The sequence below is a fragment of the Patella vulgata genome, chromosome 3 (assembly GCF_932274485.2).
Source record: "Patella vulgata chromosome 3, xgPatVulg1.2, whole genome shotgun sequence".
Classification (NCBI taxonomy): domain Eukaryota; kingdom Metazoa; phylum Mollusca; class Gastropoda; family Patellidae; genus Patella; species Patella vulgata.
In genome coordinates, this window is record NC_065881.2 from 76,311,429 (window position 1) to 76,324,635 (window position 13,207).

The window sequence follows — 13,207 nt, forward strand, 5'->3', positions numbered from 1 at the left end:
AGGGTCTAATGTCTAATACCTATATAGACACCGGAGGGGCTTCTCGTCCATGCACCAACAATCATAACAATAATTCGGAATCGTATATACCATACTCAGCTGATGACTTTATTACTATTAATGATGATGATGATTTACTAAAAAATACAAATATGTTTCAAGAATTTAAACACAGAATAAAATTATTTATTACCGTAAGTTATATTTGTCTGTAAAATTTGCACAGTGTGAAATTCAAGGTAACATGACTAGAGGGAGACAACTCTTGTTTTGCGACAGCTTCCACCGAACCAAAAACACACAGTTGCCCAATGGAAATCCAAACATGCATGCTGTTTAGGTATAAATATGTATAAACTAAATAAAAGGCAATTACTTATTACTAAAAGTAGCTATGCAAATACTAGGTCAAATGCCGGGTACCTAATGAAAATGGCGGGCGGGCTAGTTGAAGAAATACAAACCAGCGTGCACAAGCAAAACTCACATTATTTTAATAGTAAAGAACCAAATATGCTAAGAAATGATCATAACTATATATGAAAGATTATACAATTGTAGTTACCGAATTTGTGAGCCTCCATGGTCCTAAAAATTGCGAAATTCTACAGCTCAGTCGTAAGGCGCACATGGTCATTCCACTTACAATTCGCTAAGCCAAAAAAAACCCAGAAAGTAGACTCGCTTTTCCATGTCGTAAAATGAAGATAAGGCTTACACTGTCATTGAGTCAACTGGCGAGGTTTCGAATCCCTGGTTGTACATGACAAGGTGTAGGGTTGCCTGTCCAACCCCAAGGGATTTCTCAGGTTTCCTCCCACTGCTAAAAATCACCTATGCGCAAGCGAATTATTGAAATAAAATTAAATGTTAGTCCCGAAATGACCTAGTTTGTGTCGAGTGGACATTAAACCCCATTTCTCTCTCTTTTAACAGCAAAGGAAACATCATCATCGGTATCCCCAGTGGTCTCAGTCTGTTCCACGTACCCTTAGGTTCATCCATGGGGGAGACAAATATTCAAATTATCTGCCCTTGACTACTGTGCTATTTTTATCGACCAATCAGAAACATAGTTAAATACAAAGGAACTTAGTGAGGGGAATTAACTCTCATCTTATTGCAACAAACAAGCAATAAGGCTAAGGTTGGTTTTTTGATTGGTTCATAGAATCAAGGTATGATCAAGGGCTTATATAAATTGAATACATGAATTCCCTATGGAAATGAAATGAAATGGAGTAATGAAGTTGGGCATACGCTGTCCTTGTCAGGCCCTCAGTTCTGCATCACTGACATGGTGGAACCACGCAGGAAAATCTGGATGAACTTTCTCGGCCAAAGCAGGGATCGAACACCCGACCTCCAGACTCGAGACCCAGCGTCTCACCCACTTAGTCAGAATTCCTCATGGATGAACCCAGGGTATAGTGGAGTATACCTAGGATGAGGGTATAAAATGAAACATAGTATTATATACTTCTAACATAATATTTATTTCTTCATGTCTGATAAAGCTTTTTTACATAATTCATGTGCTAATTTCTCTAATTTCTGTGCTGATATCTTAGATTTATCCTCTTCAAATATTTCAGCAGCTTTATCAACCCAATAGTCTTTTGATCGTTGGAAATAATCAGCCACAGATTCGTCATCCTTCTGCTTTGGGGCATCTTCAAATGTTATCTCTTCATCATCAGAATCTATTAAAACAGAATAATATATGTAATTAATCTGGAGTGAACATAGACTACAAATTCTAAGCTTTTATCTCACATATTTCTTTTAGTTTTTGTGGTTTCAATTCCCCAGTTCATCATGACAATGAGTAGAGTCGCCTGTCCAACCTTGTGGGCTTTTTTCTCTGGGTCCTCCACTTTCCTCCTACTGCTAAAGACCCCTACGTGCAAACGAAATATTGAAATTAAATTAAACGATATGTTAGTCTCAAAATGACCTAGCTTGCATTTAGTGGGCATTAAACCACATTTCATTGCACATCACATATATCTACATGTAGTATCAGAACTCATCCACTTATTTTTTTATAATTAGAATGATGCATCATTCATATATGATTCAATTTTATTTCAATAATTTGTGGGCTTTTTTCTCTGGGTCCTCCACTTTCCTCCTACTGCTAAAGACCCCTACGTGCAAACGAAATATTGAAATTAAATTAAACGATATATTAGTCTCAAAATGACCTAGCTTGCATTTAGTGGGCATTAAACCACATTTCATTGCACATCACATATATCTACATGTAGTATCAGAACTCATCCACTTATTTTTTTATAATTAGAATGATGCATCATTCATATATGATTCAATTTTATTTCAATAAATTAGCAGTGGTAGGAAACATGAGGACCTGGAGAAAACCCATAAATTCATCCTTCAGGACAGTAGAATATATTGGATTGGACATAAAATAGAGAAATGGACAAATAGAAAGTTTTAAAAACCTTCATCGCTGGAAGATGAATCATCTCCACCATCTGCCCCTTCCATTTCATCATCATCATCATCATCTTCCTCATCTGATGATTCTTCCCATACCTGGTTGTAGAAGATGATACATGTATCTTAGTTTATGGTGATTAATTAAAAAAAATAAACAAAGAAAACTATAACTTTATAAACCGGAAAATTCATTAACATGGCGGGACAGAAGGGCAGACGGACGGACATTGTACAGAGCCCATTTCAATATCACCACGCTTGACTTCATTCAGTGCAGGAAAGTAATTGAAAGAATATAACTGTACTACCCTTAGAAATACTGGGAAGAATTTAATGCAAATAAATCTCTTTTTTATCCCATGCTGAACAAAGTTAAACATACATTATGCAAGAGCTAAATCTGCCTATTGCAGGTCTTTCTTTAGGCCTGAAATGTTATCTAAATTATTAATTAGACATTAATTAACTTATTCAGACCAATCGCTAGCCTGTGATATTTACTGGATTGGGACGCGATCTGCTGCTCTACACTCATAAATGATTAAATCAAGAAATGGATAAATGAGCTTATGTATTTAACCATACCGACTTTAGTAATGATGATCGAGGCAAGTCCTAAAATTCAATCGCTAAATTCTCGGTTCAGAGTGGATCAATTTGACTGAAATTTTCAGCAAATTCTCTTTACATTATCTAGTTTTTAACTATTATAGTGAGAACTGCCAGCTCGTTATCTAATCTACAATAATTTATCTTTAAGGCATTTGTATTAAAATGGGCACTCAGCATATTCAAATTAATGCAAACCTGCTAAATGAGAGGAAGTCTCTTTATTATCCCGAATGAAGTTAAGGATGGGGTGTTAAACGGTGCACTCAAATATTTTTTTTTACAAATAATTCATTTTCAGTGGAGTAATTGATAATTGTAACCATAGGAACTCTACCTGAAGTTTTTTGTCCTCTGGTATGATAATATTCCATTCATCTAATTTATGTAAATCTAAAGAATAAAGATCAGCTAGAGTTATCTGTTTATCGCCGTCCTCTACAAGACCCCCGTACAAATACAACACACTCCCTTTAACACTTAACGCACAGTTCATTCTGGGAGAGGGCCGAAATATATCGTCATTGTCTTCTCCCTTGTTATCACCACTACGTGACGACTGGGGTCCAATTTTAACAGTAAATACACTACTAGATTCAGTCTCCATATCTACATCATTAGTTGCCTCCCTTTGTTTATCAAGTTTTAACTCATCTAAACATTCTTCTGCTTCCTCAACGGTTTCTTCATTCATTTCACTCTCTTCTTTATTTCTTCTTCTTTTCTTTTTCTCTGTTGTACCTTTTTTGCTTCTAAAATAGGAAGGAATCAATTACAATAATATTCACAGACCACACAACAAAAATAATAACAGAGTGAGAGAGAAAAAAAATGGGGTTTAACGTCCACCCAACACAAAGCTGGTTATTGTTTATTTGGTGCAATGTCTATTTTCTGTCTTGTCCGGAGGTTTATCTTGTAGATTTTTTTTTATGTGTAGTGCGGTCCTCTTGCACTTATTATATGGTTCAATTTTATTTCAAAAATTTGCTTGATTGTAGGGGTACCCAGAGAAAACCTATGAGGTTGGAAAGGCGACCGTACTCCTTGTCACATACAACCGGGGAATCGAAACCACGCTGGTTGACTCAATGACAGACCTTGTGATACAACGCGCACATGCGCTAACCATTCGGCCATCCAATCCCCTTCATAATAACAGGAGATAATGGTTTGTAAGCCATTGGGGAAATATGAGGTCAAAATTTCAATTACAATGGAGCCTATATGCTGCTACTTATAAAGCATTTGTGCCTTTATCTAAGGAAACAAAATCAATTAGGTATCTCAATCTCTCACCCTTCTCCAACCAAACCATGTGAGACAAGCCTTTTATTTGGCTCCTCTTGCAAGTTTCATAGGAAACACTTGTCTACGATATTACCCTTCATGCAGGTGGAAGCAGACGTTAAGCCCCATTGAGAGAGGGAGGTTTAACATTCATTCCACCAAAACAATGTCATTTTGGGACCAACATGGTTCATTTTTATGCCCAATCTGATGATAAGATAGAAAAAGACGGGAAATAATAAAAAAAATTAATTAAAGGGGTTTAGTTCTTTAAGGCAACGTTTTGTTCAATTTAAGACTAACCTATGGCAATATTTACTTCTATGGTTATGTGTTCCATGTGAGGTAGGATACTTTTGCCCCGACAGTGGCATCTATTTGTCTAATCTTCTTCAATTTCTAACAATTAACGGTTCTTTTATGTGTAGGCCTACACATGTGGAGCCCGTTTTTTTCGTCCCATTTGAATCAGAACGACTGCCCTTATTTTACTGTACTAACCTAATGATGACATCGTTCCATTTGCCTTTATCCGTATCTAAGGACAAAATCTCATTAAAAAATATCCCTTCTTCATCATCATCATCCAATTCCCCCTAAAAAAAAGTTAGTTAATTAAAAGTTATAAGGCAATGAACATCAACTACTCCATAAAACCGGAATATAACATAGAAATACAACTTATATTAGGTATTAACAACAGTTAGTTTTTTAAGACCTTAAAGCCAAATCAAAGACTTGAATTGTAAATAACATATAATCCAACCCCAAACACGTCTACAACATACACATATTGAAATTATAAACTTGTTTAAACATTTACCTTATCATAAACTCCACCAAATAATATGGCTCTGTTACCAGGAGCAACAGCTGCTGATATACCACTCCTTGATGTAGGACGTGATCCTGATTGCTTCATCTGTGACCATTTCCATTTCATAGCATCTCCTTTACCTTAATAAATGAATAAAAATTTAAACTGAAAAATCAACAGGCCTTACACAAGTCTAAGTAAAAAGAGAGAGAGAGAGAAATGGGGTTTACATCCACTTGACACAAGCTAGGTCATTTTGGGACTAATACATGCTTCAATTTTATTACAATAATTCGCTTGCGCGTAGGGGTCTTGAGTAGTGGGAGGAAACCGGAGGAACCGGACAAAACACACGAGGTTGGACAGGTGACCCTACTCCTTGTCATGTACAACCGGGGAATTAAAACCACACCAGTTGACTCAATGACAATTCTAAGTATAAAGACATCAAGTACATAGATTAATAATTTATTTCGCTTTGTTATCATTCATCATGTTTTTTTTATTTGTATATCAAGTTTTACTTTAAATTTCTAGAACAGTCTGACAAGTAAATATATTACATTTCAACTCAATCCATATCAAATGATAATTTTGCACGGAACTGTGGGTAATCCTCTGGTAACATCAATGCTGATTGGTTAATCAAATGTCTGACGTCATAGGTCAAAAGCCGCTCGTATGACCTCTGACGCGACCTATCGCTACAACCGGTCAGATCTTCATGTAGTGTAGGCCATCGAAAGTATAAAAAACGAAACGAAATATAAATCTGTATTTTAATGAGATTGCCCAGCCCCCTGACAGTCAACGTGAATCATACCTTCTATAGTCAAAGAAAATAGATCGGTGTAAGTAGTTGGTTTATCCACATCTTTTTTAACTTTTTCTTTACAAAATCCACCATATATAACAATCTTGCCAGAATCCTGATTAACAGCCATAACACAGCCTGATCGTGGTGCAGGAGGAATACCTGTTGCAGTTATACGAGACCAAGAATAGGTTTCCAGATCAAAGGTGTATAAATCATTAAAATACTTGTATTCTCTAAAGGAAAACAAAAAGACCTGTTTATACCACGTTATAAGGGGTTGGGCAACATTACAGTCAAACCATGATCAAATTGGAATGCAAGATAATTTGTATTTGATTAGTAAATCTATGAGACAATATCATGAAAGGTGGCCCTTTAACCCTTAACCGGTCGACGTCATGACGTCAAGTGGTCAGGCTAAATAAAGGTTGACGTGAAATATTTTGCATGCCTATTTCAATCGACTACTGCCGAATAATTATAAGTGATAGACTCTTGACACCAATAAAAAAGTTGAAGGGGATAAGTTGATCTGTAATTTGCAAATCATTCTAAATCCTTTTCATCAGAAATATCGTCTTCAGAATCGGTGTCATCGATATAATCCGAGTCGGAATAATTCATAAGTATTTCAACCACTTCGAGCGTCTTTAACTTTCCCGACATCTGCAAATAACGTTTTTCGTCAAAAAATGTTGAACAAAGACATGTTTTTCTCAATGCACTTGACAAGACAAGTTTCTGTCTGACACGCATGCGTGGCCATATCAATTAATTACAAAACTAAATACTTAAATGTGGCTTATAAAAAAAGGTTCTTGCTGTGGTCGACTTTAGTCGACTGTGACCACTTAGCTGTATAACGTTGTGGTGATTATAGTTGACAATGACCGGTTAAAGGTTAAAAGAAATATTAGACCAAAAAAGGGTTTGGCATCATATTGAAATCATCACCAACAATACGAGTTGCGGAAAATCTTGTAATAAGCCTCTTTTTAGACTGGGGAGTCAAGGTGGCTAAGTGGGGCTGAAACTGGCTCGCTAGTCTGGAGGTCATGTGTTCGATCCCTGCATTGGCCCAGAAAGTTCATCAGGATTTTCCGACGAGGTTTCCCTTTGTCAATGGTGCAGGACAGGGGGTCTGATAAGTACAGCTGTCTAGTCAGAATAGGACAAAAACCGAGGTCCTATGTATACATTGGTGTGCACGTAAAGAAGAACTCTTGGCAGTTGGAATTCGATATAAGTGTAGGCCATAGTGCCGCTTCCCAGACAAAATTTCCCTCATAGCACATTTTTCGGCGTATGCCCGTCTTCATTAGCTCAGTAGAAGCAGAACAGCAGAACGTTAAACCCCATTTCATTTCATTTTAACTGGTTTCGGTTGTACGTGTAGAGTCGCCTGTCCAACCCCAGTTTCGTCCCACTGCTAAAGACCCCTATGCGCAAGCGTATTATTGAAATATAATTAAACCATATGTTAGTCCCAAAATGACCTAGTTTGTGTCTAGTGGACGTTAAACCCCATTTCTGTCTCTCTCTCTCTTTAAACTGGTTACAACCAAGCTGGGAGATTACCCACCGTTGATACTTCGGTTTAGTTTTTTTTAATTAAATGTGAATTAAGCTATGAACAATCATCCGAAAAATGTGAATAACGATACATGGTTTTAATAGTCTTCAATGGGAATTAGAATCTATGAGGATATCTTTACCTTAAATTATCATGAAATCCTCCAAAAACCACCAATAATTTTTTCCATAATACCATCCTATGACCACTTCTAGATGATGGTCCTCCTGGAGCACTAAATATTTAACAATATTTAAACAGATTAGTAAATGCAGAATAGGGATGGTTTTAAAAGCAATACAATACCCGTTGCAGCAGTGGAATTATTTCAAATACAGAGATACATGTACCATCAAATTCATACATCTGGTTGTTACCCACGATTTTAATCCTGTTTGATTTTAGTCTGTCTCTCCCTTTCCCCCTTTTGCTGCCAGGTTTTGGTGAATATACATGATTTTGAATCAGAATCCTAACAGAGTTAAGAGGCTGGCATCCTTGTTATCCCCAGTGGTCTCATTCCATTCCATTCTACTAACCCCTGGGTTCACCTATGGGGGAGACATGTATTCAAAATATCTGCACTTGATGACTGTTTTTATCAACGAATCAAAAAAATTGTTAAATACAAAATTAATGGTGTACTGTGTCCAACAATAGAGATCAATTGTCTCCCTTGATGCATTAGACATTCTGATTATCTCCCTTGACACATTAAAAATTCTGATTATTTTCAATTCAGTAACAGATGGATACTGTAATAAATGAAGATGATAAGAATAGAAGTAAAATCCACATTTGAGAGGAAATAACTAGGAATTCTATAAGTTTGGCTTTAGTATAAATTGTGTTTTAAAACTACTTGTATAATTAACAGGTAAAGAAAAATAGAATTCAATATAAGAGTAGGCCACAGTGCCGCTGCCTGCGCAAAATTGTTTTTTTAAAACTATAATCAACAGGTAAAGAAAAATGGAATTCGATATAAGAGTAGGCCACAGTGCCGCTGCCTGGGCAAAATTTCCCTAATAGCACACCGTATGGCGTATGCCCACCTGGAACAGAACTGTAGGACGTTAAACCCCATTTTAACAGTAGTGAGCCAATCAAACAAACAAATCAATATATTATGATAATCTCTAACCTGATCATTTGCCACTGTTTATCTTTAATATGATAAACCCATAAATCTCTATAATGATAAAACTGAGACTGACTACTGCTAGAAAACTCTCCTCCAAATATCCACAACTGTCCACCGCCTTGACTAGAAGCAACTGCCTATAAACATATGAAAGGATATTAATTCTATTATAAGTGTTGAAAGCTGACATGAGTGTTCACATCACAGCTCTTGTTTCAGTTATATTTGCCAGTCTAGGCATGAAATTGATCTTCTTACCTGTCAGTCAAGAGAGAGAGATGAAATGAAATTAGGTTTAACTTCTACTGTTATGCTCCGAGAGAGAGAGAGGGTTTAACCTCCACTCGACACAAACTATGCCATTTCAGGACTAACATATGGTTCAATTTTATTTCAATAATTCACCAGCGCGTAGGGTCTTTAGCAGTCCAGAGGACCCAGAGAAAACCCATGAGGTTGAACAGGCAACTCTACTCCTTGTCATGTACAACCAGAATAAAATTAGAATTTCAAAGAATATATATTTAAATACAACTGATACAGTTAAATTTATAGTTTTTATGTATAAACATGTATTTTAATAAAATTTGATAATGCTAAAATTAAAGTCATATCCTTCCCAAAAATAAGTTGCTAATCAAGGCAAAAAAATGAAATGAAATGGGATTTAACATCCTACTGTTTTGCTCCGAACTGGGCTAAAGACGCGCATATGCACAGTGTGCTATGAGGGAAATTTTGCCTGGACGGCGGTACTACAGCCTACCCTTATATCGAATTCCAACTGTAAAGGGATCTTTTACGTGCACACCATGTGTATACACGACCTCGTTTTTTTGTACCATCTGAACGACTAGACAGCTGTCCTTGTCAGACCGGAAAATCTGGATGAACTTTCTCGGCCAATGCAGGGATCGAACACCCGATTTCCAGGCTAGCGAGCCAGCGTTTTACCCACTTAGCCACCGTGACCCCAAATCAAGGTAAATAGAATATGTCCAAAATTGACCAGCGAGCAAAAGTTTGAAATGAGAGCCATGATTCACTTCTTACTTTGAGGAAATACTATGTAATTGTGACAAGATTTATCAATTTTTAGGCACCAAACGAATTGAGAAAATACTGCATATGAATTCTAAAAGATGACATTTTTTGAAAACTTACCTGATGCGAACTGCGAGGTGGTGGAGCATTGGGTGCTGTGATGCGGGTCCACTCATTCTTCTTGATATTATAAATAAACAGATCATTATATAACGTCATCTGAAATAAATAAAATATTCAATTTCATATCTAACTACATTTCAATTATCCAGTGCTAAATTTTAATAGAATTAATCCCTCCACTCTGCTGGCAATCATTTCCTTTGGTAAGAGAAAGAAAAGAAATGGGGTTTAATGTCCACTTGAGACAAACTAGGTTATTTTGGGACTAACATAGGCTTCAGTTTTATTTCAATAATTTCGTGGAGTGTAAGGGTCTTTAGAAGTGGGAGGAAACCAGGTCACTTCGGGACTAACATAGGGTTCAATTTTATTTCAATAATTTGGTTGAGGGCAGGGGTCTTTAGTAGTGGCAGGAAACCAAAGGACCTGGGGAAAATCCACGAAGTTGGACAGGCGACCCTACTCCTTGTCACGTCTGATCCAACGCGCATGCATTAACCATTCGGCGACCAACGCCCCCAACCCGTCCTTTGGTGATCAGCCTCGGTTCTATCAGCAGAATTAGTCAGAAAAGAAGAGAGAGATTAGGTCATTTGGGGACTAACACATTGTACAATTTCATATCAATGCAAGCTTGGGATCAACATCTAACCACTTGACTCAATGGCTGCCTCTTATGATCTGAATGGAATATGTTAGACTACCTAGCTCCTCCCCCCTTTATGAAAAAAGAGAGCTAATATGGATTTGGACTATATATAGGCTACTTGAGAGCATGATGTTTACAAACTATTTCAACTATTGCTATCTGACTTTGGAAGAATGAAGATCATACATCGAAAACTTACATTTTTTCCAGTATAATATTCGCCACCAAACATAAATAATTCTTCTTTATCTGGATTGGCTGTTAAACTCATGCTGCATCTAAAAATAGAATGAAAGTACATTTTCTAGAGTAATGGACCAAACCTCACATTGACATACTGTGGAAGAAATACTGGGACGGTCGATCCTATTCATAAAAGCTTAAAACTAAAATACTGATTGAGCACAATTAAAATATTTTCTTGACTAACAAAACCTCTGAATTATCAAGTTTTAGATTTTAAACACAACCATCCAATACTGAAATTTAGTCAGAAAGGTGGATATTGAAAAATAGAAAGTAAACATACCTTGGTGAAGGTGGTGGACATTTTTCTTCTAAAACTTCAGTTCGATCTTTAGCTTTATCTTGATATTCCGCTATTTGTTTCTTTATATCATCCTACAAGTATAAACAGCAAATAACACAATGACTGGAATCTTAGTATTAAATTAAAATCTGTGATAAAAAATTAAAAATGGTAATTGTGATTCTTCTCTAGATTTTCCACTATTGAGTGGAGCGAGTCATGGTGGCTAAGTAAGGCGCTGGCTCGCTAGCCTGGAGGTCGGGTGTTCGATCCCTGTATTGGATGAGAAAGTTCATCCAGATTTTCCGGCGTGGTTCCCCTTGTCAGTGATGCAGAACGGAGGGCTGGCAAAGACAGCTGTCTAGTCGTTTGGATGGGACAAAAAACCGAGGTCCCATGTATTGGCATGCACGAAAAAGATCCCTTGACAGTTGTGATTCAATATAAGAGTCGCAGTGCCGCTGTCCGGGCAAAATTTCCCTCATAGCACAGTGTATGACGTATGTCCGTCTTCATTAGCCCAGTTCGGGGCAAAACAGTAGGGCGTGTGGGAATAATATAAATATAACATCGATGATATTAATATTAGACTAAAATATCGATTTGTCAAATTTACATGTTTACCTCTCCAATTTCTGCCAGTTCTCTTTTAGCTCTCTTCTCGGCTTTTTTCTCTGTTTTTAATGCTGTCTTCTCTTGTCCCTTTCCTTTCTTGTCTTTTTTATTCTTTTTACCCATTTTGTATTTATAAACGATTTCTTAAATGGCAATACAATAATAAGTTTGGAATCAAAACAAACCCGATTACGCCATGTGCTATTGTAGTCGTACTCTTGAAAATCGAGTCTACATATATAATCACGTGGACGGAAATGAGGATACATTCGGGCGGTTTACAGTTTGAGATTTTTAAGGCACACGCTCGAATCTTACCAATGCTACCCCGCGCCACCCGCTCACTCACCTCCAAGCCCCACCTCTAAAAAAAAGTATTATTTCACCTATTACAATAGATGTTGAGATATAATCGATTGGGTGCTCCCATCACCAAAATCTATATATGACTAAAAATGAGCCTGAATGAATGGAAATCTAGTGTGCTCTGAGAGAATTCCAACTGCGAAGGATCTCCGTTATTTATAGTCCCACCGAACGACTAGACGCCGTTCCTTTCCAGGCCAGCCGTCCTGTATCACTGACAAGAGGAAACGCTGGATATTCCCGATTTATTTTCTCGGCCAACACCTCTGTTTAGTGAGCTAACGCCTCACCCGCTGAGTCCCCACCATAAAGCGAAACAATGAATCAGAACAATTGAACAATTCATTATGAGCAAAATCAGGAAAGAAATGGAGTTTAACGTCTCGTCAACAAGATGCGTTGGCCATTTTGATACTAATATGGTCAATTATTTCACTTGGTCCCTTGTGTAATGCTAAGGAGGAGAAGTTTGCCTACTATATGCTTCTAATTCCAACTTCTACCCCATAGGCCTACTCCTCGCAGTGTTTCGTTTGATTAGAGCTAATCCCACTTAACACAGCTGTAAAGAAAGCAAATTTCTGTTCCAAATTATGACTGGTCGATAGTCCGATTAATAACCAATAGCTAACTGCGTAACAATATCATTACGGTTTAAACACAGCTCCAAATTGGACCAAATAGGTTTACATAACGTTACGTCATGACTCACGATCTTATTATGCCCAATTATCCAGTGCATAGCAGAATATTGCAGAAAAACTAATTGCGTGACAAACGAGGCCATCAAGACGGATAAAATGTAAACAATACTGTTTGAAGACGTACAATGCTTTAACCGCTTTTATTCCTTAAACCGTTACTCTGAATCCCCTCATATAAATTTCGTTCTGACGGGCGTGATATATTATGTATTAGAGAATGTATCATCATGGGGATATACTGAAAATAATAATTACATGAAATGATATTTAACGTTTTACTTTTCTGCACCAATTAAAACGCCCATGCGGGATGCTGAAAGAAATTTGCTCGAACATGCAGCGTCACCACGGCCAACGCTGAAACCTCGGCATTTCGCCCTATCCGAAAGACTAGATGCTGTTTTTTGCCCAAGCGCCCACTCTGCACAATTGACAAGGGGGAAACAACGCGAGAGAATCCA

General features: G+C 37.2%; 1 protein-coding gene across 1 annotated transcript; it reads right to left on the bottom strand.

The window, feature by feature from the left end:
* Positions 1-1,472: 1,472 nt before the first annotated feature.
* On the bottom strand, positions 1,473-11,899 carry LOC126816131 (kelch domain-containing protein 4). Its single transcript, XM_050542336.1, has 12 exons — positions 11,686-11,899; positions 11,062-11,153; positions 10,732-10,810; positions 9,881-9,979; positions 8,717-8,853; positions 7,715-7,807; positions 6,006-6,232; positions 5,189-5,322; positions 4,867-4,961; positions 3,413-3,827; positions 2,469-2,562; positions 1,473-1,703 (listed from the first exon to the last, which is right to left on the bottom strand). Exons 1-12 carry the CDS (start codon positions 11,797-11,799, stop codon positions 1,495-1,497), a joined length of 1,788 nt encoding a protein of 595 aa, XP_050398293.1. The 5' UTR covers positions 11,800-11,899; the 3' UTR covers positions 1,473-1,494.
* Positions 11,900-13,207: the final 1,308 nt, after the last annotated feature.